The sequence below is a fragment of the Bombyx mandarina genome, chromosome 15 (genome assembly GCF_030267445.1).
Source record: "Bombyx mandarina strain Sakado chromosome 15, ASM3026744v2".
In the NCBI taxonomy this organism is placed as follows: domain Eukaryota; kingdom Metazoa; phylum Arthropoda; class Insecta; order Lepidoptera; family Bombycidae; genus Bombyx; species Bombyx mandarina.
Window position 1 is genome coordinate 1,036,808 of NC_143221.1, and position 26,576 is coordinate 1,063,383.

A 26,576-nucleotide genomic window follows, 5' to 3' on the forward strand; every position below is an offset into this window, starting at 1 on the left:
AAAACAAAACCGCTGGACGTAACTTCTCGGGATCCTCCAAAAAGTCCACTGAAAAAAGTCTCAGTAAATGAAATTTTACTGAGATTATATTTCATCTCATCTCATTTCACCTTTCATTTCATTTCATGCCATGTTTCATATTAATTAACTCCATTTCATTTCAAAAATAATATTATATATCTACAAAATTAGGCTGTATGGTTAAATATTTTTGCTTATCCAGTAATTTGACAATCGACATTAATGACAAAATACATGACTTTAGACACCGGAAAATGTCATATGAGATGATAGTCTATGCCATAGATTATACACTTAATATATTTGAGAGTCTATGCTGTACACCATCAACATTAGGTTTTTCAGCTTAAAATCTTGATGATCAATATTTTCTAGTTTATCTTGTCTGTATTTTGCAATACCTACCTACCTACATACCTACCTATGTAACCCTTCATTGATTTTCAAACAGGAAACTAGTTTTCGATATTAAATTTTGTTTCATGTAGAGAATATCTCTCATTGCTTGCAGTTTTCACCAAAACACCTGTTTTGAACGACGTTCATAACCGAAAAAGTGCATCATGGTGGATAACAAAGCGAATCCTGACGATTTTGCTCAATACATACAATCCGTTCTTCAACTTAATACGTTGGAGAAGATTGCTCATAATTTAGATAAAGAGCTGGAAGATTCACAACGCATAATGCGCGAAGTAAAGTCCATGTTCGATACTATACCAAATTTACAGAATTCTAACTCAGAATCTGGTAACAATCTTAGACATGAGGACATTGCGAAGTTTTTGGACGCGGGCATGCCAAAGCTATTAATGCCGGACATGGAAGAAAACGCAATGGAAATAGATTTGGACGACGTTATAAACACAATGAAGATGTACGCTGAAGATTTGCGCAGAAATTTCATTCTCACACAATTGCAGCTAAGAGTTAATAAGGAAATAGAATGTCTAGAGTGGGAACAATATGCTTCTAGCCTGGAACAACTGGGCAAACGCCTTGCAAACATCAAGTTGAATAAGAACGATGTTAGTCCTAAGAACACAGAGTTAGAGAATACATTGGTTCAACTGTGCCAGGATGTCAACTTGTTCACTCAGGTTTAAACTTGTTTAATTTTTTTTATTAGGAAGTTCACACCTTACCTTCTAATGAACCCATAGGTTCTATTAGGTCATCCATAGCTTGAAAGTTAACAACCGTTTTAAGACCAGAGGATGAAGACTATTGTATTTCATGACTCTTCAAACATGGGCCTAGTTTGGAACAGAAATAAGCAACCAAAATTGGTATCAATCTCTGGCACCAGATTCAAATTTATAAATTTTGAGTTTGTGTTCCATTCCATTCTGTCATGGAAGTTTTTGTGGAACATATAGATCTGTTTCCATAGATAAAAAAAAAACTTGCCCACTAGAATCAAAACTTGAATAGAGGAGTCTTAAATAAATAATTATAAATGATGTATTAATATATAGATGTTACTGTGTTCTTCAACCATTCATACATTTATGTCTCATATATTGTTATTTATTCATTGTCTTATGAAAACAATTAATTCATATATTAATAAGAAAGTGAATAATATACAAATGAATTAAATTAACTAATTACATAATTAGTACTAATTTAGTCAAATCATATTTCAGATGGTGCAGGCAAAGACAGCTCTGAGCGAAAACAGTGCAACAGTACAACCAGAGGTGAATAATCAAAATGCTTTGCAATACGAACAAATAATTGCTAAATTGCTCACAGGTATCAATGAAGTCACATATTTACTGCAGAACAAAAATTACCAGTAAACATGCAGTATTAATTGAAAAGTAAATCAAGTATTGTCACATCTGAATTTCAACTTTAGAAGTTGAAAGTAATAATTTATAAAATGTATTCGAGTGTAGTTGTTGAAGTACTGCAATGTTTTTCTACATTCTTAAAGATATATAATCTGTAATAGATTTGATGTGAATTTCAAGCAATGCCATGGTAATCAGTATTAGTTTATACTGATACTACTGATGCAATGCATTATTAAATATGAATCTTAATGATTAATTTCAAAATATCTAAATTGGTATAAAAATGACGACTTTGATCTGAAATTCTGAAATTTTCAGTTTGGCCAATCCCAAGGTGAGGGTTCTCATACATGTAAAAAAGTAGGGTTTTTCTAGAATTTGTATTTACAGTATATGTATGTGTGGCTCTTTCGCTATATAAAGATAAGTGTTTATATTTATCTGAACATACGCTTTTCAGTCAATGCTTAATAATTTCATCAGTGTCTGAGGAACATGTGCAAAAGGGTGCATTCGGACAGTTAAGAAAAGAATTTGAAAGAGTTGTTTAGGATGTTTGTATTTTCATGGACCATTCAAAATTGGTAGAATAATTGCTACAAACTTGGGTTGCTTTATTCAGTTGAAAATATTGTCTTTATTAAATAACATCTATACTACAAGAAACCTGAGTCATTATTCTTTATAAAAGTGCAATGTAGAGTTAACAGTTAAAAGTAAACTTTATCTAAGTAAGAAATATATTCATTTTCGTTTTGAATTACCTTCAAAAAGTAACATTTGTTGATGTTGGCATTTAATGGTAAATAAAACTTTCCACTGTTATAGAATAATCCATAGAATAACTTGATTTTCGGACTTAGCCGAATGCATGTTACCTGCATCTTATAAAATTTTTGTGTCAGTTATAATCCAGTAGTCTTAAACTATTGACCTTTCTTCTTAACAGGCACTGTAAAAAGAAGACAATAGTTCAATACTAACTAACCAAAGCTCTCAATTTTACCAAGAAACTAGATATGATTTTGATCCATCCAATTACTAAAAATTTTCAAAAGAATTCACTGCTTTTTTTTCATAATATCTATCTTAATGTGTCGAAGTGTTCATGGCTCATTGTAAAAAAGTGTGGTTTATGAAGCATCTGAAAATGTATACATTCTGTGGTAGTCTCCTACATTACCCTGATGTTTGCATTCAAGTGTTAAAATGATGACATCTCAGTGAGCATTTTCACAAAAGCATGGCAAATACCATTTAAATTGGATTACATATTATTAATTAAGTTACTGGTGAATACTATAATTTTAAGAGTTAAGTAAAACCTAAATCTTAAAATAGAAAGCGTATTTCTCATTTTAGATATTTTCATATTATATTCAGGTAGCAAACAATGAATTAATAGTTTTAAAAAAGCATTATTAATGGGAATAAAATGTAATTTTTCATTAATTGTCAATGCCTGAATTTTTTGTATTTAAGATATAAAGTGTAAAAAGACATTTAATGTACCAAAGTTTTGTATTGTAAAACTTACTGCCAATGTGTGTGATCATTAACAAAAGTGAAAATATGTATAATTTGGTTGTGAAAAATATTGTGAGTGGTTGAAATAATTCTTGTTGTGGCCACTCTGTGTGACTAGCAAGTTATGCATAAAGTGTAGCTAAACAAAAATAGCTGACACACATTCCTAAATATAGTTTGCCTTACTAAAAATATGCTTTATTTTTTAATAATTCTGAAAGAATTAAGCAGTTAGTTTCTGTAGAGATGTTTTATAATATGGTTTTATTTTCATTTATATCTCATTTAACACATGTAAATGTAAAAGCATTACTTCCTGTTTTTAAGAATCTCCTGTTTGTACTGAAATCTCAATTCAATATGTTTGATTTAAGTATGTAGTTGAATTAAGTGCACTAAAATATTTACTATAAATTTTGGTTATGCAGGGTCTGTTGGGTAAGTTTCCGAAAACGAAGAAGGTTGTTCATTTTGAAACGACAAACCACTGGAAATTATAACAGATCAGTGGAATATGCACTTACTGCAGTTATACCAAAGTTCATTTTACTAAAGATATATTGTTTGCTGTCTACTCTACCTAATTGACAGTTCGGTTTCGGGAGCGGCACCTTTACACCTTGTTTATCTCGATTTTTTCTTGTTTCTATTATTTTGCCAAATTTTATTTAAACACCTGGAACCAAATATTCACTAGGGAATTGTGAAACGAGGTTTCATGAATGGGGTGAATCCGTTCTATCGCACTACATATATTAATTATTGGTCATTGAATGGTAGGTTAAGTGTACTACAAGGAATCCCTTCATTCATCCATATTGAGTTTCCAAAAATCAATTTAATTACATTGTATCTTGTGTGTACATTGTGACTTTCGTGCTCCGACGCACTGGTGACACCTAGGTAGTTGGCCTTCGAAGCCACGGTACGGTCAAAGATTTTGATGACCAGATCATCAATGAATGCGGTCGAGTCGCCTACCGTTCAAGTTTGTTGTTGGACATTTTCACCATTTCTTCCTAGTTGGTATCGCTCTTAACAGAGTGGTCGTGTCTCTGACGGCCTCCCTCCTCGTGCATTTGTGTAATGGTGATGAGCCGTTCATTGCCGCTTTTATCTGATCAATCCACTTCATAGGCGAATCAGTCCACGATACTCCGAGCATCTTCCTCCAGCACCATATCTCTAGGGCGTCTTATCTTCTTCTTCACCACTTCCCGCAGGATCCACGTTCCTGCAGCGTACAAGAATATGGGGAACGCAACTGCCCGAACTAGTCGTATTTTTGTGACTCTAAGTTGCAATTTCTTCATATTTTCCTCAACCTTATTATTCATGCGGTCGAATTTTTTTTGTTTTGTTCCGGTTTATCTTAAGTCCGAACTCAAAACTAACGGGTTCCATCTTGCGGAGAGTACTTCCATGTGCTGGGTACTGGTGGCGAACAAAGTGTATAGCGTACGGAGAAGTCACCTAGTTTGATGAAAATTAAAACCTGCCAGAATGACCGCATTAGCCCCGATGTTGCTACGCTGAAGAATGCTAACTTAAAAGGACAGTGTTTTAAACGTGTGTTGTATGCCATTGAGCATTATTTATTTATCCCAACAATGTGCGAGATACGGACTTAAGTGCCGATGCTTGCCTGATCCAAAACTTAGCTTATCGTTAGAGTATCAGTTCGAGTATGTACATCTGTTATTATAGTTAAATTTCTCTAGTGAGTATCTGGATTCATTAATGGGTAGGTACCGCAAAGCAATTTATCTGAGATTTCAACCTCTATTTTTAGTGTTGGACATATACCTTGTGATGTCTATGGATTTCGTCAAATAATATTAAAGCTCCTGGAGAAAAAAGTAATAGTACTCTGTACGAGAATTAAAAAAAAATGCTGTTCGACACTGAAATCTTTGTTCTAGTAATGAATTCATAAAAAAAATCAGTATTTAATTTATTTATTTAAGTTATGAATTACATTCTTGTTGGTGTCACTTTCATAAAATATATTATTGGTGTCCATTGAGATATTTATTTCCCCCCTTTTGGTGACTAACAGTACTAATTTACTGGTGGTAGGACCTCTTGTGAGTCCGCGCGGGTAGGTACCACCACCACCATGCCTATTTCTGCCGTGAAGCAGTAATGCATTTCGATTTGAAGGGTAGGGCAGATGTTGTAACTATACTTGAGACCTTAGAACTTATATCTCAAGGTGGGTGGCGCATTTACGTTATAGATGTCTATGGGCCAGTAACCACTTAACGCCAGGTGGACTGTGAGCTCGCCCAACCGCCTAAGCAACAAAAAAAAATTGTTAATTTTATTTTGCAAATTGACATACTTGCTACTTTGTAATAAACATTTAACAGCAGTTATGAGGGGAGACACATGATGTGCTAAAATTAGGACATGTGGTCGCGATCGTCAGCAGCGAGGGAATGATGAAGTAGAAGAAGAGGTCAATCAGTCAGTTTCAAATATCATAAAAAATAATTTTAATTTACTACAATTACAAAACTGTCAGTCTTTGTTGTTTAACTTCATCCGTTTTCTCTCTATGTCATCATCATCGTCAACACACATCTTCTCTTTCGTATTTTTTTCCTCAGCCTCCAACACTTTTAGATTTACCCCACATAAAGTTGCACCATTTAGAGTTTTAATTGCTTCCTGTGCTGACTTCACTGAATCATATTTAGCAAAAGCAAAATTCTTGTTAGGGTATGTCGTTATTTCTATGAGGCCACCAAATCTACAAAAAGCATTCATCAAAGCTGCCATGGGAGGTGGATGGGGTCTAAAGACTAAGAAACATCTCTGAGCGACTCTGCAGTTACTGCTAGCCAAGGGTTTTATAGGGGGAAGACATACATTACAGAAACCATCATCTTTATCATCTATTGTGCTTCTCCTTCCAATTGTAGCTGTTTTGATTAACGAGGAAGCCTGTGCTATGGCATCTGCAAGCTGCAATAGATTTGGGTGTCCATCTACAGAGTTTTTAATATTATTAACTATGTTATTCAAGGTAGAAGTTGCTTTGGTGAGTGGGCTAATGTCAGGTTTAACACTGATAACCTCTCCAGATGGATATTCAAAATTATTTATAGTTTCAACAGAATAAGCTGCTGCCTTTTGACTGTCATATGTAACTGATGCTCGACAAACACGGTTACCTTGGTCCATAGTGTATTTAAATTCAATCATTCCTGGTACAATATTAAACAGTCTTTCAAGGTGTTTTTGTAGCACTGGTGGTGTGCATTTAACTGACACAGTGTCAAAGTCTTGTTCTTTGGTCTTTGAAATTAATGTCAAATAATCTTTATTAAACTCATCGTTAACATGATGGCCGTGATCAGCATAAACATGAGATTTAGTTAGATTAGAATTACTGGAATAACAGTCAAGTCCTTCTAAACTGTCCCTGGGCCTTTTAAGCTCATCTTTCGGTGTGGCAAAAATAGCTTTATACGTTTTATCACACTGCTCAAACGCTTTCGCAGTTTCCGAAAAAGTTGTAAAATTCACATAAGCAAATCCTTTGCTTTCGTCAGTCAATTTGTCTCTCTGTAAACGCACTGACTCAACTTTTCCATAACTGGAAAAATATTGCCGAATTTCTTTCTCAGTCATCGTTTTGGGAACTTTGATAAACAATCTTCTGTATTTGTCGTAACTGTTACTTTGATAGTCGTTTTTGTCAGAGGCGACCATAACTTTGATGGGTTTGTGATTGTCAAGTAAGGTAGTCATGTGTAATTCCTCTATGGCAGTGGCTGCTGATGATGTTTTAGCATATTTAATGTAAGCGATACCTCTAGTCTCGCCTGTGTTGCGGTCCCTTGGTAGGTACATGTCTTCAATTTCGCCATACTTTTCAAAAAACGGTCGTAAGTCGTGTTCGCGGTATTGTTTGCTGCAAACTATGAAAATTCTGGAATATGGTGGTTTGTCGTCGTTGCGTGCCACATGGTTCATTTTCTATAACGTAGGTTTGGGTAAGCAATTGTAGAACAGTCTGGTTTAACAATAGGTTCAGTCAAAATCACGTCAAAATATTAAACGAAATGTAATCTGTTAGTCTGTCGTCAACTGTTTCTTTAACTGATTAATTAGGTAGGTATTTACTGATTTACTACATAATACATATTTCAAGATATTCAACTTTTGAAGTTTTAGAATAAAATAAAAAATATACGGTACTCAAGCAGGTACCAACGGTACATACATACATTAATTATTTATGATTTACATGGTACATAAGTAGCTACTTTTTTTTAAAAGGATTTTATAACCTGGTAACTAAGACCTTTAAGTCGTCTTATTATATATATTTTTTATTGCCTTTGTAGGCAGACGAGCATACGGCTACCTGATGGTAAGTGGTCACCGTCGTTCATGGACGCCAGCAATGCCAGGGGCAGAGCCAAGCCGCTGCCTACCATAAAGTACTCTCCACAAGCCTCGTTTGAAGAAGGACATGTCATAGCGCTCGGAAAACACCGTGGAGGGGAGTTCATTCCAAAGCCGGATGGTACGTGGCAAAAAATATCTTTGGAAACGCACTGTCGATGAACGCAGTGGTTCCAGATAATATGGATGAACTCTGTTCCGATGGCGGGAGGTGCGATGATAAAGAGGAGATGAGGGATCATCTCGAATAATTCCTCAGAGCATTCCCCATGGACCATACGGTATAAAATACAAAGAGAACCGAAGTCCCTCCGTAGACCCAGAGGTTCCAAGCGATCCGTGAGAGCAAGACTATCGACCATCCGAACAGCCCGTTTCTGTATGGAGTCAAATAGAAGTAGCTGGTATTTGGGAGCCCCGGCCCAGAGGTGAGAGCAGTACTCCACGCGAGGTCGGCCCAGGCGTAAAATACCGCTTCGCTCTGTTGAGGACTCTCAACATTTTAGAGGCCAATTTGGCTTTACCTTCCAAATGACTCCGAAACTGGACATCGCTCGAAATATTGACCCCCAGAATCCCGATACTCGCGGAAAGCTGCGGGGCACTCCTTGAAATTCCAGCGCCATGACAAAAGGGACCTTCTTCGCAGTGAACGCGCAAACCTGTGTCTTCAATGGGTTGAACTGAACTGAATTTAGTTCACCCCACTTGGAGACCCGCCGCAGAGAGTTCTCCACTTCAGACACAAGTTTTAATCGCCTCTCGTGTACAACGCAGCTGTCGACGACAACTGTGATGCTCCGTCCAATCCAAAAAGCTAGCGATCCACTTGCAGAGTCCCTCAGGGATCCCGTAAGCTGGAAGCTTCGATAGAAGTGTCCTATGCCAGACCTTGCCGAAGGCCTTCGCGATGTCAAAACTCACAGTGAGAGCCTCGCCCTTGCTTTCCAAGGCTTCAGCCCATTTATGTGTGAGGTATACAAGAAGATTGCCAGCTGAGCGATATTTTAATTTTAATGAAAACTTTTTTTATATAAAAAATGGTATTATGAAATTAAATAAATGAGATGATATGGGATGAAATATTATCAGTAAAATGGTGGTCATTTACTGAGATTTTTGCAGTGGACTTTTTGAAGGATCCCGAGAAGTTCGTCCAGCGGCTTTGTTTCATTTTCCCACATTTGTGCACTTTCACAGATATTAAATAGTTAATAAACCACCGTTAAATGTGTACATTTAAACCTGAAGAAACACTATTGACTTGACTATTTGTCAAAATAAAACAAATCACACCACTTCGCTCCTCGCGTTCCCGCCAAAAAGTTCGTCAATATCATAATGGTGTGCCACAGATTCAGTATCTAACGGACAAGTCTTCGACGATTGTTGGAAATGTTGGAATACTTAGCTGTATGGCCTATAATGCATTTGCGTGTCCAATGGACGGATCAATAAAAAAAGATGGTACATTTTCACACTGTTTGTTGTTCATAAATAAACAATTAATTTCAATTCCCTACAGAGAGATCTGATCACAGACATAGATTATACACTTAATATATTTGAGATCACAGATATTAGATTTATCGTGTAATAAAACACTGTTGTTTGTAAAACATGAAACATTTACATGTGGGAAACACTTATTACAGCAATCAGCGACGTGAAGTTTGAAGGCTGCTATTGTAAAGAATCCTTTTTATTGTTTAAATTTATATATTGAGTTTAAATCGAAATGTATCATAAATCCGATGATTTTGTTCATTTCCGTCAAAGATTTTGCAATAATGACAATTTCAACGATGAATTATGTGATTTATTCAATAAAAAATTTAAATTTCGTTTCAATGATGATTGGAAACTACCCGAAGAAGGAACCTGGTTTTCAGTACCACCGTGGCAGGTGAAGGAACTCGAGGTTTTAAAAAGTCGACTTAACTTTCATAAGAGTCAGTTGAATGATTTCGATATAGAAGAGTGGAGCAGCCATACTCGTCGGAGGAATCCAGCTGGAGAAGTCACTTGGAAAATAAGATGCACAATCAACCCTGAATTTCTTACACAAGCGTGGACAAAGTTTTATGAATGTGCCCGAACTTACAATATTATACCTGCTGATGTAAAATCTGAGCGTAAGATGGTATCATTGCACTTGTGTGAGGCACCGGGAGCATTCATCACATCTTTGAACCACTATTTGAAGTTAAATCATCCTGGGATACAGGTGAGTAAAAATTAAAAAGAAACTGAAAAAAAATTGATAAAATTTTAGAGTCTGTTGTTGTTATATAAAATATATAACTTAATGGAAATATTACAGTGGACCTGGGTTGCTAACACACTAAATCCATACTATGAGGGTAATTCCCCATCGAGCATGATCAGTGATGACAGGTTCATGTTTCATACCCTAGATAACTGGCATTTTGGGGTAGACAATACTGGGAACTTAATGGATTGGGAAAATTCACAAGCCATCATTAGAAAAGCGAAATCACTTGGAAAGGTGAGTTAAATGTGATCATCAAGAATAGTAATGAAGTTTGTCTTGTTTATCTATTTTTAAAATTAAAGTACATTGTAAATTCTAAGTAGCGTCACTAAATTTAATGACAAACTCCCTGAGGCCTCGAAATCACTTGGCTTTGGTTGGTTTAGTTTGTCTTCCATTACATTAGAATAAATCTCAATCACAACAAGAATTATGTAGTAAGTACCTTTTAAGTCGCATTAGTAAAAACTGTGTTAGCTGTGTACATTCTTTTCAGGCTACAATACAATACATCACTGCCATATTTTAAGACTTGGTTGCTAAATGTGTTCTAAATGTATAAATAACAAATAATTTATGGAATTTTAGCTTTTCAGATTAATTAGAGCATTTTTAAATTGGATTGAAACATGATGAAAATTGAAAATGAAAATTTTGGTGTGTAGGTAATGTTAGTGACGGCAGATGGCTCCATTGATTGTCTACAGGCACCTGATGCACAGGAAGAGGCAACATCTCTATTACATTACTGTGAAATCACCACTGCCCTGCAAGCATTAAGCCAGGGTATGTTGAATTATTACATTAACAGGATGCTATTATACTGTATTCAAAATAATATGAAATTGTTAGTAATATTGGCAACATTTTTTTCCTTCAAAAATCTGAGGTTGCAACCAATAATACTTAGTCTCCCTATGTATTAATGTTAATGTGTGATGCCAGTTACAGGGTAGTGCTAGCACCAAAATATAGTCAAGCAAAACTATTTTAAACATCCATCACAGTCCTAATGTACTGTACCATACACAGAGAAATGCTTACATTTATTACAATTAATTACTCAACAGCATAATTGTAGGTGATCGGCAGCAGATTAGCTGTGCCTCTATGGTTTGTGATGCAAAATGTAATTGTAACAACTTGAAATCTATTACTGGTGGTAAATCTCCTGTGAGTGCATGGGTAGGTACCATCACCCTACCTATTTCAGCTGTGAAGAAGTAGTTACTGGTTGTAGGGCCTCCTGTGAGTCCGCACGGGTAGGTACCACCACTCTGCCTATTTCTGCTGTGAAGCAGTAATGCGTTTCGGTTTGAAGGGCGGGGCAGTTCAGTGCGGTAGGGCCCCAAAATTCCTTAGGTCTGCGGTCTGCTCCCAACACCTTGCAGATCGTGAAGTCCCACATACTCCGCGCGCCTCCCAGGCGCTGCGACCTCGTAGGAGGAAATCAGCTGTATCTTCAAAAAACATCCTATTGCTACTTTAGTTAGGGAAAATGGTTGATAAAAGTATGCATTCTTATTGGGAAGCTACTAGTTATAAGAGGACAATTTTGCCAACCCGTACAGACAAAATGTTCTGACTTAAAAGCTACAAATTTTATTATTTTTATTTTAGGTGGAACTTTAATATTCAAGCTTTTTACTATCTTCGAACATAGCACTGTGAGTCTGCTTTACCTAATTAATCATTTGTTCTCTGAAGTTAACATCTACAAACCGGTCACCTCGAGACAGGGCAATTCTGAAGTGTATGCAGTGTGCTTAAATTATAAAGGAATGTCTATACTGGAGAAGTTTACGCCGGTGCTCATGTCAGCATATGGAACGGAACTATATGGAAATTTATCATTATTCCGACTTGATGACATCCCAGATACATTTTTGAAGCAAATCCAAGAGTGCGCATGTTACTTTTGTTCAATACAATGTCAAGTTATCAATAATAACCTGCAGGCATACTTAATGCAGAATAATATCGCTCTACACCGAAATATAAAGAAAATAAGGGCTGTTGTTGCTGACGAATTTATTTGGCATTATGACTTGAAACCCTTAAATTCTCATGAGGAGATACTCAAAGGTATTCTACACGAGGAGAACAAAATCAATATGAATCCCAGATACCACCGAGGATCTTACACTGAACGACAGCTCTATTCAAAGATGTCTTTACGAGAGAAACTGCACAATTTGAACTCATATCTGCATGCTGAAGTTCTAACGAATCCTACAGTGTTGATAAATGAACCGGTCAAATGGAAGAGATTTTATGATGCTCCTAAAGAACTAGAATTAACATTTACTTTTGGACGACCTTTACAAAAAATTAATAGCTCAAAATTTATATTCGTGCCAATATTTAAGCTATATCAAAAGATTTTAGAAGAGAAAGAATTTAAACACATTGCAGTATGTACAGATAGTAATCGTGATGTCAATTTAACGGCACTAGATTATGAAGTGGACAAAGTGCTCTGCGTACAGGAGTACCGTTGCAGTGAAAGTTTTTATAAATATGAGAAAAACTGTTTTAGATCTATAATGAAATATTTGAGAAATTTATCTTCAAACGAGACTCTTGTAATACAGAATATGAATGCTTTGACCCATTTTATCGTGAGCATTCTATATATTCTCTCTGTTAAATGTTTCGAGAAAATTGGGTTTACATCAACCAATGGTATAGTTTTAAGAAATCTTAAGGATCCATCTGGACTGAAATACTTAGAAAGTATTGAAACTGAATGTGATAATGTATTAGATGATGACAAAAAGGATTTGTTGAATTCGTTGAATGTACAAACAACGAATGCTGGAGATTTTTACTATAGCATCGTGTTCTACAATAACACCTTTTACAGGAATAAGTGTATTGAGTATTTGTCAAAAATAGAGAAATTAATATAAAATGTTGTATGTTCGTCTTTTGCATTTACTCTAATATTCTGAATTCAAGACTTGAAATTTAATGTATTTTTCTAGTGTACTTTACCTGTGTAATTGTTGTGTCTGTTTGAAATATGTTTAATAAAGTTATCTCAATGTGGTTCTATATATTTTTTATTACGATGATGAGCTCTACGTAAATAAATATATTAAAACTTTCATGTAACATACAATAAAAGTTCCTTGTTCGCGCTTCATTTGCGTTTTCACTATTCGGGGATTTAAAAAAAATGCTAAAAATTTCTATATTCGCGGACGTAATCGATACATTGTTAAAAAGGAATTCCGATAAGTAGGTATCCAATCGAATATCATTTGTAAACGCGTCGTCAAATAGACTAATAAAAAGTTAAATATATCTTATTACCACCAGGCCTAAAACAAAACGCTAAATTGATATGACATCGCCGCTGTATTGGTTCTGTCTTTGACAGAAGCCGTCTTCGCTGCCTGATAAATGAAATTTCACGATTTCTATGTTCGCGGCATATTTACGGAACATATACTCCGCGAATAAAGAGCTGTTACCGTACTCTGAGGTCGTCGTGGCCTAAAGGATAAGATTTCTGGTGTATTCGTATCTAGCGGTGCACTGGTGTTCGAATCCCGCAGACGGGTACCAATTTTTCTAATACAAATGTTCACGAATGACTTCCACGGTGAAGGAATAACATCGTGTAATAAAAATAAAACCCGCAAATTATTATAAAATTACGACCTCTTGTGGGTCCGCACGGGTAGGTACCGCCACCCCGCCTATTTCTGCCATGAAGTTGTAATGCGTTTCGGTTGAAGGGTGGGGCAGCCGTTGTAACTATACTTATATCTACTTGAGACCTTAGAAGTTGGAACTTTTATGTCAAGGTGGGTGGCACATTTACGGTTTTTTTTTTCCTACCTAAGGATAGCCTTGAGAGGCTATTTCAGCGGAACCTTAACTAGTAGGTGAGCTCACGGGGCTCAAACCTGACGACGTTGCTAACACGAACCCTAGCAAGAGCCGTGCTTCGCAGAATCTACTACCGGATCGGAAATGCGACCCACTGAGAAGATCCGGCGAGAAACTCAGTGGGCTGTGTCTGAGGGTTAATTTACTCGTCGAGCCCTTCGTCGCAAGCGACGGCTTCGACGAAAACGGTGACCGGGGGGGGGTCTGTGAGCTCGTCCACCCATTTAAGCAACATAAAAATTACTGAGAAATAATCAACATTTTACTGAGTTTATTCCATATCTCTAATATACCTAATAAACCGGTTCGAAGAAAACCGGAGAAAAACCGGTTTTTATACATACCGATGAACACCGGTTTTTATTTAAGAATACCGGTTTTTAATTACGCGTTACATTCACAGTTCACACCATGCTACTAGATCAAATATACATTGACTGGTGGTAGGACCTCTTGTGAGTCCGCGCGGGTAGGTACCACCGCCCTGCCTATTTCTGCCGTGAAACAGTAATGCGTTTCGGTCTGAAGGGCAGGGCAGCCGTTGTAACTATACTGAGATCTTAGAACTTATATCTCGAGGTGGGTGGCGCATTTACGTTGTGGATGTCTATGGGCTCCAGTAACCACTTAACACCAGGTGGGCTGTGAGCTCGTCCACCCGTCTAGGCAATAAAAAAAAAACAAGCTACCTAAAAAAACCGTGTTTCAGACTCAAATTACCGTGCATTACATTTAAAAACTACCGTGCAATAACTACAATATGGTTGGTAGACTTTTAGCGTACGAAATGAGGACTGTGACCCAAATATCCACATATCTGCACCGAACACTCAGAAATGGCTTTCGCCAACCAGAGCACATGTTGTCTGCAAAAGAGATAGTGCGTCGTGAACTGGGGAATCTTAAAGAATTTTCAACTCTCGCTTTATTATCAGAACAGCCAGAAGAAACCACAAACAATTTTAAAAAGCCTGGTATTCTGTTTTTTTTTGCATTCGCGAAAACGGGATATTCCGAACGCCACGGCGGCCGTAGTGAATATAGTGCGAATGTATATTGAAACTGAAGCCGCCACAGGAAACCACACTGAAATTGCCGGCACGTTTTGGATGAGCAATACTAATTTAAGGCCTTTAAACAAAATAGCATTTAAATACCTATCAGTCCCAGCAACTTCTGTGCCTTCCGAACGTATATTTTCGACGTCGGGGTACGTGCTAACATCCAGAAGGAGCAGGCTTCTGGATGACGCAGTGGACCAACTATGCTTCTTGCAATACAATAGTATTAATAGTAATAATCAATTTTTGATTTAATACAATAGTATTAAATCAAAAATAAAAAGCTTTTTATTATTGGATAATATAAATATGATCATTAAAAGCCTATATAAAATATGCTCACCCAATTAGTTGTATGAAGAAAACTCTTCGTTTGCGCGTAAATTTGTTTTATTTAGTGACTAGTTAGCTTTTATGGAAAAAACCTAAAAATACCTAAAAAAACCGGTAATAAACCGGAGCCTGAAATTGTAATCGGTTCACATCGCTAATCTCTAATTCCATGATCAGTCGGTTGGTGCCTGGTATGGGATGTTACTTGTGTGGATTTATGTTAAATTATTTTGATTTCTTATTTATTAATAAAGGATTCATAAATCGTAAAAAATTATATATATAAAAGATTAGGATCCTCCTCCTTGCGTCGGTTTCCTCATTACTGAGGGTCGTGGTCATGGCCTTGAAACAGTTTAAATGTTTCTCTGTCCATGACTCTCTTGGGATGTAATTGTGGTGGGTTCCCACGTCCTTCCACATCAGTATTTCAAAGGAATTTAGTCCTTCAAGGCAAACTGGTCCCGCTCCGGGTCTCTGGTTGTATCCGGGGGCTGGGTTATTTCCCGCCGCCCAGTGCTCGGCGTTGACGTTTTACGGTAGGAATGTCCAGCTCTACTCAACCCTCCTCTTTTCAAGATTAGGATACATGGTTTGATATCATTACTTTTCTAGTTGGAAAAATAACTACTCAACTTGACTTTGACAACAACTGTCAAAAAAAAAGCAACCGCGCGCGTTTGTTTGTCGCTTCATTTAAAGACATTCAAAAAATTTCAAGTTTCAAACGCCAAACTGTAATAGTATTTTAATAATAAATATAATTAATAAGATAGTCATATACCTTAAGTTTGCGTGAAATACTAATATTTATGTTTCAAGTCTGATGCCAACAACTAAGTAATCATGGAAATCAACGAAGGTAAACAAAACTGATACCGACATATAACCTAAATTTGTTTTATTCTCTACTAAAAGTATAAATGTACAAATCTCCCTTTTTTCTTTCAAATGATCTTCTTAAACAATACTGCAGTCGTCGTTCTCTGCAGTAGAATTCCTATTTATATAGCGGAATTAAACAAAGTATGTTTTAAAAAATTATCCATTTAAATCGATTAAAAAATTGTAAAAAACAATTAAAATGAATTTCATTGATTATCTTCAAACGTATATCGGTTCACCGAGAAATAAGACCAGACAATTATTATTTCCTAACTGCGTTCATATGTTTAATTGAATTGTGTAAATAAAGTACCACTTTTCAGGCAATACCACAGACGATCTGTGGACGCCCTACAAAGAGTTGGTGTCTGTAGTGGAGAGTTATCTTACACATGAGAGTGGTGGGGCCCTTTATGCTGTACACACCTTTGAGTCAGTTCTTAGAAGACACAAGCAAACATTTCTAGCTTTATTTAAGAATCCAGTGAGTGACATATTTTTTACTAATTTCTTTCATGATACTTCTGTTTCATTAAACCTAAGAAAACTCGAGATGATCTTAAAGTGTATGTAGTATCAAGAAAAGCAATTAATTTGATTGTAAGAAGTCAAGTGTGCTTTTTATTATATTTTTATAATAATCTTACTTTTGTAAATATTCATAATAGGTTACATTGTTTATAATTTATTTTATGTCTATTGCAAATACAGTGGAGGCATTAATGTTATGATGTGAAGGGGTTCTGGTAACTACTTTACATTGGGTGGTCTGAGAACTTATTTGCCCTTATAAGTAATAAAATAAAGGTTCCCAATTGACCATTTGTAAAATTAAATGTGCAGTACCACTCTTTCATGCAATTGATTTAATTCCTTATCACCTTGATTTCACTATTCATTAAGTCATCATTAATCCACTCAAATGCTAAATGCCACAATGTAAACCGATAGGTATAAAATGATTATAAAATTTAGTTAAACTAAATTAAATTTGTGTTTTCATCTCTGGTGGTTTCTTTTTGAAACCTTGAACTTGAAAATCAAAACCTAATGTTGTGTTATACTTTACTGTAAATTTGTATTTTTTTTTATGTTGTTTAGCCAAAAAACCTGGCAAGCAGGGAGGAACTAAAGAGGGGTATGACTGAAGGTATCACACTGCCTAGCATAGGGAGGACCATCATATCCAAGGAACTTGTGGATGAAGCTATCATTATATCAGGTAATATTATAAATTTGAATTCATTAAAAGTTTAAGAAATACGAAGGAATCCTATATCTTTTGTGACTTCAAGACTCCAGTTTAAAAATTTTCATTCCAATATTTTATTTGGTTTCTTATAGTAAAATTTGTGTATTTGAAGTTATTTTGCTCAACATTTTGATACATCGGTAATCTTGAATTGATCCAGAAAAACCTGGAAGTCAGTTTCAGAAGAGTACTTCGGCAAGGCTATGTGTCAAGATAATCGCGTTATCAATACTGCCGCTGACTACTCCCCAACTCCTGCTCACCAGGAGCCAGTCACTGTAGACGCCCTAGACACGTCCATACATATTAGATCCAATAACTCTTGCATTAGATGCCTGAGCTTGCTAGGAGCATTCTTAGGGACTCTGGTGACCGTATTCACACGGGCACCTAACCCATACGTCAGCTTAGTGAGTTTCTTGCCGGATCTTGTTAGCGATTCCAATCTAGTAGTAGATTCATTTGCAAAGCAGCTGCCTTTGAGTTGTTAGGTCTCCGCCAGAGGCGCTCAGGCAGCTGTTAGCAAATAAATCCCTTCCTTCCTGGCTGAGCCTTTGCTTGCGCACCTGTCTTAGTGAAACAGGAAAAGCCTACAGGCCAGTTCATTCATAAAAACAACATTGTAAGTATGTGTATATCCTGCATGCTTCACATCTCTGTAACTTAAATCTTTTCATTGTATTTTAATGTTGCACTTAATGTTTTAAAGAACCAAAATTAGTTCTGTGAATTCATTATAATATAGTCCATAAAATATATTTTTGTCTACAGATATGTTCAATGTGAATGAATACCTTGCATTAGAGCTGCTTCATACAGCACAGCGACAGTTACCACGTCACCCTGGTCTGCCGCGAGGCCTTGTGGCCGTTTTGCTGTACTATGATGGACGTAGAGCACTTGTGCAGGCATTAAAAGAACTATGCATGGCCAGAGAAGGTGTTTGTTGGTGAGTGCAAATTTTTCTATTAAATTAGTTCATTTTACAAATACATTATGTGCAGAAAAAGGTTGTAAATTGAAAAATAAAATGATTGTGTGATGTTAACATTGTCTAGTCAGGGTTTACTAACAGCAGTACTAGTCAGCATTTACATCTCTCAGTCTCATTGGTGGTACGGTGTTTTTTTTTTATTGCTTAGATGGGTGGATGAGCTCACAGCTCACCTGGTGTTAAAGGTCTCAAGTATAGTTACGATGGCTGCCCCACCCTTCAAACCGAAACGCATTACTGTTCTACGGCAGAAATAGGCAGAGTGCTGGTATTTGCCCGCGCAGACTCACAAGAGGTGCTACCACCAGTAATTACGAAAATTATAATTTTGCTGGTTTGATTTTTATTACACAATGTTATTCCTTCACTGTGGAAGTCAATTGTGAACATTTTTTGAGTGCGTATTTCATTATAAAAATTGGTACCCTACTGTGGGATTCGAACACCGGTGCATCGCTTAATATGAATGCACCGGACGTCTTATCCTTTAGGCCACGACGACTTTTATGGGTAAGTCTCATGAACTTGTATGGATAAGTATGGCTGCCCTGCCATGTAGAAGTAATACTTTTCAGTTTCAAGGGTGAGGCAGCTATTGAACTATAAAACAGACTTTTGTGTCTTAAAGTTCAAAGTTGCAATACACTTGAAACTTCGACTTCATGTCTCTGGAGGTGGGTGGGGGCATTTACGTTGTTGATGTCTATGGGTTCCGGTAATCACTTAACACCAGGTGGGCCGACAGTTCGTCCACTTATCTGAGCAATTAAAAAAAAATACATTGCATTATGTCAGGTCAATATCGGCACGTGCGGAGGTAGTGTGGTACGTGAGCCGCTACGTGGAGCAGGCGTGCAGTGGGGGGCTGGGTGCGGGCGTGCTGGACGCGTTGCCGCGCTGCGACGTGCGGGCCACGCTCGACCTGCTGCACGCGCACCGCGCCGCGCCCCCGCATCCCCACCTCGCCAGGCTGTGCGCCACCCTCAATGATACTAGGTAATTAGCTTAAATTAAAAAAAAATGTTGTAAAACTCAGAATGATAACTATGAAGGGAGACGTATTTAGTAGTGAGTCTATGTTTCTTAGTGGACGTATGTTCTCAATATTGTGCTCTGGAATTTATATATTTTATAATTTTACATAAAATTCTTTCATTGTTTGGAAGCTACAATATTCCCGAGTGACATCGGCTATAATCTTTTTTGAAAAAAATAGGGATCGTTACTAAAACTCCAATAATGTAACTCAAGGTGTAAAAAAATTACGTAAAATATTCTTTGCATCGTGTGCCCTGCGAAAACTATTGATGATAGAATAAATTAATGTACTACAACTTTGTAGAACACATTATTATTTACAAAAAGTGTCGCGACAGTATATGTCTAACTAGTTATGCCGCAATAAGTGTTCTTTTATTTAAAAAAATAACAACGTCAAATATCGTTGAAATTTTTGTTAAAGACCCGAGCGGAGCCGGAGCGGGGCGCTTGTCAATTATATAATAACGAATGTTTCATGTGCAGTACTAACAATTTAATTCACAGGAAACTATTGGCAAGTGTGCTGTTTACTTTATCGGCACAACGTGGACTGGAAAGAGACTTACTACTTAGAATACTGTCAGAAGTAAGTGTTATAACAACTTGTTATTTTTTATAACACCCGAGCAATGCTCAATTAATATTTTTTACTAAGTAAGCTTATGATCGTTGGTCGTTTCAAATGTATTTTAAGGTATAATTTCACGCGTTAATGCTCTTATACACAAAGAATTATCAGAACTTAAAAACCCCTTTAAAAGAAGACTGTCAAAAATTGTTATTAATATATTATGTTCTTATCATTTTTATTATGATAATTCATTCGGAATAAGACTCTAGGAGTCTGTGGTTCAGACTCGAGCAGTTGACAGGGCGGGAGCAGTCTTACAATTCGTTATGAACACAACATTTATTAACTATTTTTGCCTCCTTATTGTAAAGCTCATTTCTAAACTTTTGCAAAAGTAAAAAGATTGAGGTTGAAGATGATTGAAGCACCAATGCCAATAATATGAAGCAGTAAACTGTATTTTATTTATACCGAAAAAGCGGCAGCAGTAGCACTAGTAATAGTTTTAAAAATTAGTAAAAAAATTTTTGACTTTAATATGAGACATTTTTTCAGCAAAGCACGTCCCCATCCCTCGGTCCCACCGGTGCTTTAGATGAAGTGTCTCTCGCGCTACACATGGCGCTGTTGTACGCTCTGGACTTGTCGGTATTGCACAGGTTAGTTTAAATAAATCATTACCTTGTTATAGTTGATAAAAATATAATACTCATTTAAAAGATCTTTCAAATACATTAAAATCCATTTGACTCCATACAGAAGAGAGCCGTTCGGATTGTCGATAATCCCGCGCTCACGGATCGTTTGGAGCCGTTTGTTCTGGGTCTGCGGAGGGACTTCGGTTCCCTCTGTATTTTGTACCGCATGTTCCATGGGGAGTGCTCTGCGGAATTGTTCGAGATGATACCAACATCTCGTTTACCATCGCACCGTCCACCACCGGAGTAGAGTTCATCCATACTACCTGGAGCCACTACGTTCATCCACAGTGCGTTTCCAGAGATCATTTTTGCCACGTACCATCCGGCTATGGAATGAACTCCCTTCCACGGTGTTTCCCGAGCTCTATGACATGTCCTTCTTCAAACGAGGCTTGTGGAGAGTATTAAGCGGTAGGCAGCGGCTTGGCTCTGCCCTTGGCATTGCTGAAGTCCATGGGCAACAGTAACCACTCACCATCAGGTGGGCCGTATGCTCGTCTGCCTACAAAGGCAATAAAAAAAAATTTGAAATTTAAGACTTAATAATATTATATTAGTGTTCTGATTGAAGAATACTTAAACCAGATGTCTTGTATAGACGTTCAACTTAAAATGGACCAAATGATAATTAAAAAAAATACGTGTGCAATTCAAACGTGGTAGAAGTGAAACCTTCAAAAATTAAAATACATGTTCAGTAATATATTACCGAACATCTTTGTCAGCATAATTCGCGTGACGCGTTAATTTATTTCCACAAATCGTTAGTGCATGATCAACAACCGCGTCACCCGGGTGCATTCAAAACATTAACATTTCATTGATTTACTTTATATTTTAACAATAAACATTTTTAAGCAACATAATCTTTAAATAACAAACTCACACTGCACCCTACAATACAATTAACCTAAATTTCTATATAAATGTATAATAATATATAAAATTTTGTCATTAGTAAATAATTACAATTCATCTTTTATAGTATGAGGTAGCGCCCTCTGTGAATTGATATTTTAACTTCACGTATAATCCTAAATTAAAATTCACTACAAGAGGTTTTATACACACGTTAGTATTAAAAAATCTCATAGATAGCGCTGTATTAAAAAACACTGCACTGAGAACGTCTAATGTGTTCTATCTCATTCTCTCGCCGGCTGAATCCTATACATTTATGTGTTTGTGTCTCTATGGACTTATTTTTTCGTTTCATCGGGTTGGAAATCACAGCGATCCTAAATAAGTTTCACTTAAAAAACCTGGAATCATAGAATTAAAAATTATTTAATCTTTGTTTTTTTTTTTTTATTGTTTAGATGAGTGGACGAGCTCATAGCCCACCTGGTGTTAAGTGGTTACTAGAGCCCATAGACATCTACAACGTAAATGCGCCACCCACCTTGAGATATAAGTTCTAAGATCTCAGTATAGCTACAACGGCTGCCCCACCCTTCAGACTGAAACGCATTACTGCTTCACGGCAGAAATAGGCAGGGCGGTGGTACCTACCCGCGCGGACTCACAAGAGGTCCTACCACCAGTAATTACGCAAATTAAAATTTTGCGGGTTAAATTTTTATTACACGACGTTATTCCTTCACCGTGGAAGTCAATCGTGAACATTTGTTGAGTACGTATTTCATTAGAAATATTGGTACCCGCCTGCGGGATTCGAACACCGGTGCATCGCTCAATACGAATGCACCGGACGTCTTATCCGTTAGGCCACGACGACTTCGAAATAATCAATAAGGTCATCAGGGCTTGATTTGTTTAGCTTTATTTTGTAATGTATGACTACTTTGTATGACAGACGAGAAGACGGCGAGGAACTAGCAAAGAAGCTGCCGTTGATCCAAGATCCGGAACTGATATCGGTGCTGGTGGAGGAGCTGAGCCCGCAGCAGCCGGCGGCGGGCGGCGCGCGTGCGCTGTGCCAGCTCGCGCTCGGCCTCGCGCTGGCCGCCCTCAAGCGGGCCCCCGCGCCGCACTGCCCCGCGCCCGACCTGCTCGACAACGACGAGACGCTGGTCGACGCCGCCATCGACGCCAAGGTCTGCACCTACTCCTCAAGCAGTAGCCGGTAGCGAAGTCTCATTGTACTGTATGATCATTACTCATGAGACCTTAGAACTTATATCTCAAAGTGGGCGGCGCATTTACATTGTAGATGTCTATGAGTTCTGGTAACACCAGACATCTCGCTCTCGGCTCGACGAGTAAATTAATCCTGAGACACAGCCCACTGAGTTTCTCGCCGGATCTTCCCAGTGGGTCGCGTTTCCGATCCGGTGGTAGATTCTGCGAAGCACGGCTCTTGCTAAGGTTCGTGTTAGCAACGTCGTCAGGTTTGAGCCCCGTGAGCTCACCTACTAGAAAAAAAAAACAGGTAACCACTTAACACCAGGTGGGCTGTGAGCTCGCCCACCCATCTAAGCATCAAAAAGAAATGATACTATGATTGTTTCACTGTAGAAAAGAGAGTACCTTTAGCGTATGGTTACAATTAACTAATTATGCTACAAAGACACCTAGCAGTAAATGATAAAAATTAAGTATTTGTTAAGTATTAAGTAAATGTAGCCACGAACGATTTTCTGTACATAATATGCTATTGTTCAGGTGTTCGAGTACCTGGACGAGGCGATACTCTCGACAGACTACGTGGCCAAAGAGGAGTATTACCAGCGCCGCATACACTCGCTCATCACCGACTTCATAGTGCTCATGCACTCCAAGCTGATGGAGATGAGAGTCAAGTGAGTCCCGCCACGGAGCCGGTGCACATACCGTCACCAACATGGAAAAAATAATAATATACTTAATTTTAGCACATTTTATAACACGTAACGCAATAAGCAGTGTAAAGGAATTCTAATCAAAATAAATCGATCATTCAATTACTGTGTTTAGTCGTCTTACGTGACGTAAATATGGTGTTTGTTGTTGCAACGCGTCGCGGCGGCAGGGCGGACGAGGCGGCGCGCTCGGTGCAGGCGTACGCGCTGGAGGGGCTGGCGGCGCCGGGCGGCTCGCGCACGCGCCTGGACGCGCTGCTGCGCTGCGTGCGCCGCCTGTACGCGCGCGACCCGCACCGCCTGCGCGACGACTACTGGCAGCCGTGCCGCCCCGCGCACCAGCCGCGGTACGACACCCACCCTCCCACACTTGCACTGATGCAACAGATAACAATTTGTTATCTTCAAATTGTAGTAAAATATATAATTGATTTTTCTAAGTATATTATATACTATGTACTTATTTTTTCTAAATCCATGTTAATCAAATGTATGATAAGAAAGTGTCAAACCATTAAACCCCCTTGAGAAACTACAGCTTTATCTTTCAACCTGTCGGAGCAGCACCTAATAAAAATGTTAATTTTACTTTTTTAAAAGTTCATATTATGATCAAGTATGTTGTGTACAGTTGGGGCGGACGCGCGGCCTCGCTGTACAAGTTCGTGCGGGGCGCCGCCTCCAGCGCGGCGCTGCAGGCCATGTCCTCGCTCGCCGTCTGCACGCACACCTGGGCGCTGCTCTCCCGCCGCGACGCGCTCTCCGCGCACCACATGCTGCTCGCACTCGCCAGATACCACTCGTACGTACACACGCACGCACACCTGGGCGCTGTACTGTATACGATATAGTTAATTATATTGTAACGCGCTGGGGCTCGGGATAAATAAATGTTCCGCCAAAGTACAACTAAAAACTGTATTCAACACTTAGAATACTTAAAACACTTCACAAACACTTTAAAATTCTCAATTCACTTTTTCCGCTTCGCTTCAGGTGATCCGTTCGCTATTTCGCTTCGAGTAGTTCCGGTTACTAATTGCGTGCCATCCCTGCAACGCTTTTATAGCCGACACCACATCCCTATAATTATCGAGAATATTCCACACATTTCGAGTATTATGTTTCCGCTATCTGACAATAGATGGCGTTGTACTTCTTGAGCGTTCTAGGTGCTACTAGATCCTTCGACATTCGTTTGACTATTCGGCGATAGATAGCGCTACTCTTACCGGCGTAACAATATTATTAAAAGTAACTGTACGCAGTCGCGATTGTCACGCACACAGGAACCTGCGCACGGACCACGCGCCGTTCTCGGACGCGCTGCACTCCTCGTCGCTGGGAGCCACGGCCATCGTCACTCCAGCAGCCAGACCGGGGAAACTGCTCATCCGACAGGAAGAGGTAAGAAGAATTGGTACATTGTACAAAATTAATCCTTAAAAAAACGCTCATTTGCGAAACCACTCTCGCGACATCTGCCATGTTGTGATGACACAGTAAAAAAGTCCTCCCCCGGAGTCCCAATAACAAAATTCCAACTCAATAATACGGAAGACACGCTCGTACTCCAAGGGCACAAGGGAACAGTCATCCGTGACCGCGGAGGTCTGAACCTAACTATGGATCGCATTTCTTAAGTGGTGGGGATAACGGAATCGACTTGTGAAGACGCGGCTGTAGCTAGCCCCCGACATTACTGTAAAGTAAAATGCAATCATTCAAAATAAATTGAAAGATGTCTTATTCGCAAACTAATTGTATGAAATTGTAACGTTTAATACAGTGTGCGATGGATCCAGTGGTTTCATTGGAATCCACAGGATGCGTAAAGTCTGCAAGTAAACTAAAGCTTTATGTCGTAACGATTGAGTATATTGTTACGCGCTGGGTTTCGGGATAAATAAAATTCTACCGAATTACAAGTTAACAGTGTATTAGCACTTAGGACACTTAAGACACTTCAATACACTTTAAAATTCTCAATTCGCTTCATTCGCTTCGAGTAGTTCCGATTAATGACTGATTGCGTGCCATCCCTTTAACGCTTTTATAGTCGATACCACATCCCTAGAATTATCGAGAATATTCCGCACATCTCTAGTATTGTGTTTCCGCTATCTGACAATAGATGGCGTTGTACTTCTCGAGCGTTCTAGGTGCTACTAGATACTTCGACTATTCGGCGATTCATGGCGTTACTCTTACCGGCGTAACAATATTTTATTGAGGCTTCTTTGTGGCGGTATTGTAAATGTAATTGATGCCTGTTGTTCGCGGGCAGGTGGAGGCGATGATAGCGGCGCTGCAGCTGCTGGCGGGGGTGGCGCGCGAGGACCAGGCCGCGGCCGCCGCCATCTGCGAGAACCTGCAGTGGGACGCCGTCAACAACATGTTCGGTGCGTGCCCCGCCGCGCTCCGTACATCGGTACAACGCAACCACGACAGCTGAACCTTCCATACTATCTGGAGCTACTCATCCACAGTGCCTTTTCAGAATTATTTTCTGCCACGTACCATCCGGCTTTGGAATGAGCTCCCCACTACGGTGTTTCTCGAGTGCTATGACATGTCCTGCTTCAAACGAGGCTGGCGGAGAGTACTTAGCGGTGGGAAGCGGCTTGACTCTGCCTCTGGCATCCTTGAAGTCCATGGGCGACGATAACCACGCACTATTAGGTCGTATGTTCGTCTGTCTACATGGGTAATAAAAAAAAACAAATAAAAAATTGGTTGTAAATGTTTCACCTCTCGCTGTACTGGCGGACTTACGCCTGAGCTTTTGCAAACAGATAATTTGTGGCCACATCGGTCACAGTAAAATGAGTGAGACCAGCGGGCGCAGCCGCCGAGCGTACGTAGTGACCTGCAACGCACGGACGTGACTATCTGTTTACTTATCTATGATCATGTGTAATGTAATCATTGCGTTCTACAAGCAAACAAAAGTAATTTACAGAAGATCGATCCAATTGAAGCGGCTCATAGAC

The 26,576-nt window shown here is 38.5% G+C and overlaps 4 protein-coding genes across 5 annotated transcripts in view; 3 read left to right on the plus strand and 1 right to left on the minus strand.

The window, feature by feature from the left end:
• Positions 1–262: 262 nt before the first annotated feature.
• On the plus strand, positions 263–5,372 carry LOC114242562 (uncharacterized). Its single transcript, XM_028173754.2, has 2 exons — positions 263–1,121; positions 1,671–5,372. The coding sequence occupies exons 1-2, from the start codon at positions 585–587 to the stop codon at positions 1,824–1,826; spliced, it is 693 nt and encodes a 230-aa protein (XP_028029555.2). The 5' UTR covers positions 263–584; the 3' UTR covers positions 1,827–5,372.
• A 448-nt stretch (positions 5,373–5,820) lies between these two features.
• LOC114242561 (RNA-binding protein 45) lies at positions 5,821–7,647 on the minus strand. The gene has a single exon (XM_028173753.2). The coding sequence runs from the start codon at positions 7,332–7,334 to the stop codon at positions 5,874–5,876; it is 1,461 nt and encodes a 486-aa protein (XP_028029554.2). The 5' UTR covers positions 7,335–7,647; the 3' UTR covers positions 5,821–5,873.
• Positions 7,648–9,128: 1,481 nt separating this feature from the next.
• Positions 9,129–13,099, plus strand: aft (cap methyltransferase 2). The gene is made up of 4 exons (XM_028173867.2): positions 9,129–9,996; positions 10,093–10,278; positions 10,710–10,830; positions 11,665–13,099. The coding sequence occupies exons 1-4, from the start codon at positions 9,508–9,510 to the stop codon at positions 12,954–12,956; spliced, it is 2,088 nt and encodes a 695-aa protein (XP_028029668.2). The 5' UTR covers positions 9,129–9,507; the 3' UTR covers positions 12,957–13,099.
• A 2,885-nt stretch (positions 13,100–15,984) lies between these two features.
• The window catches only part of Nup205 (nuclear pore complex protein Nup205), a 32,767-nt gene continuing 22,175 nt past the window's right edge, over positions 15,985–26,576 (plus strand). For both annotated transcript variants that reach the window (XM_089733457.1, XM_089733456.1), the window contains exons 1-13: positions 15,985–16,200; positions 16,547–16,707; positions 17,325–17,445; positions 18,247–18,424; positions 19,265–19,465; positions 20,015–20,096; positions 20,637–20,740; positions 22,599–22,839; positions 23,408–23,544; positions 23,754–23,930; positions 24,215–24,385; positions 24,873–24,990; positions 25,871–25,985. In XM_089733457.1, the coding sequence (XP_089589583.1) occupies positions 16,185–16,200; positions 16,547–16,707; positions 17,325–17,445; positions 18,247–18,424; positions 19,265–19,465; positions 20,015–20,096; positions 20,637–20,740; positions 22,599–22,839; positions 23,408–23,544; positions 23,754–23,930; positions 24,215–24,385; positions 24,873–24,990; positions 25,871–25,985 (1,822 nt within the window). In that variant the 5' untranslated portion in view covers positions 15,985–16,184. The remainder of the gene's footprint in view (positions 16,201–16,546; positions 16,708–17,324; positions 17,446–18,246; positions 18,425–19,264; positions 19,466–20,014; positions 20,097–20,636; positions 20,741–22,598; positions 22,840–23,407; positions 23,545–23,753; positions 23,931–24,214; positions 24,386–24,872; positions 24,991–25,870; positions 25,986–26,576) is intronic.

Bases quoted from the DNA above. Each gene is read 5' to 3' on its own strand.
- LOC114242562 (XM_028173754.2), top strand. From the start codon at position 585: ATGGTGGATAACAAAGCGAATCCTGACGATTTTGCTCAATACATACAA. The intron at 1,122-1,670 runs GTTTAAACTTGT...ATCATATTTCAG, and splicing joins ATGTCAACTTGTTCACTCAG to ATGGTGCAGGCAAAGACAGC.
- LOC114242561 (XM_028173753.2), bottom strand. From the start codon at position 7,334: ATGAACCATGTGGCACGCAACGACGACAAACCACCATATTCCAGAATT.
- aft (XM_028173867.2), top strand. From the start codon at position 9,508: ATGTATCATAAATCCGATGATTTTGTTCATTTCCGTCAAAGATTTTGC. The intron at 9,997-10,092 runs GTGAGTAAAAAT...GAAATATTACAG, and splicing joins TAAATCATCCTGGGATACAG to TGGACCTGGGTTGCTAACAC. The intron at 10,831-11,664 runs GTATGTTGAATT...TTTTTATTTTAG, and splicing joins CCTGCAAGCATTAAGCCAGG to GTGGAACTTTAATATTCAAG.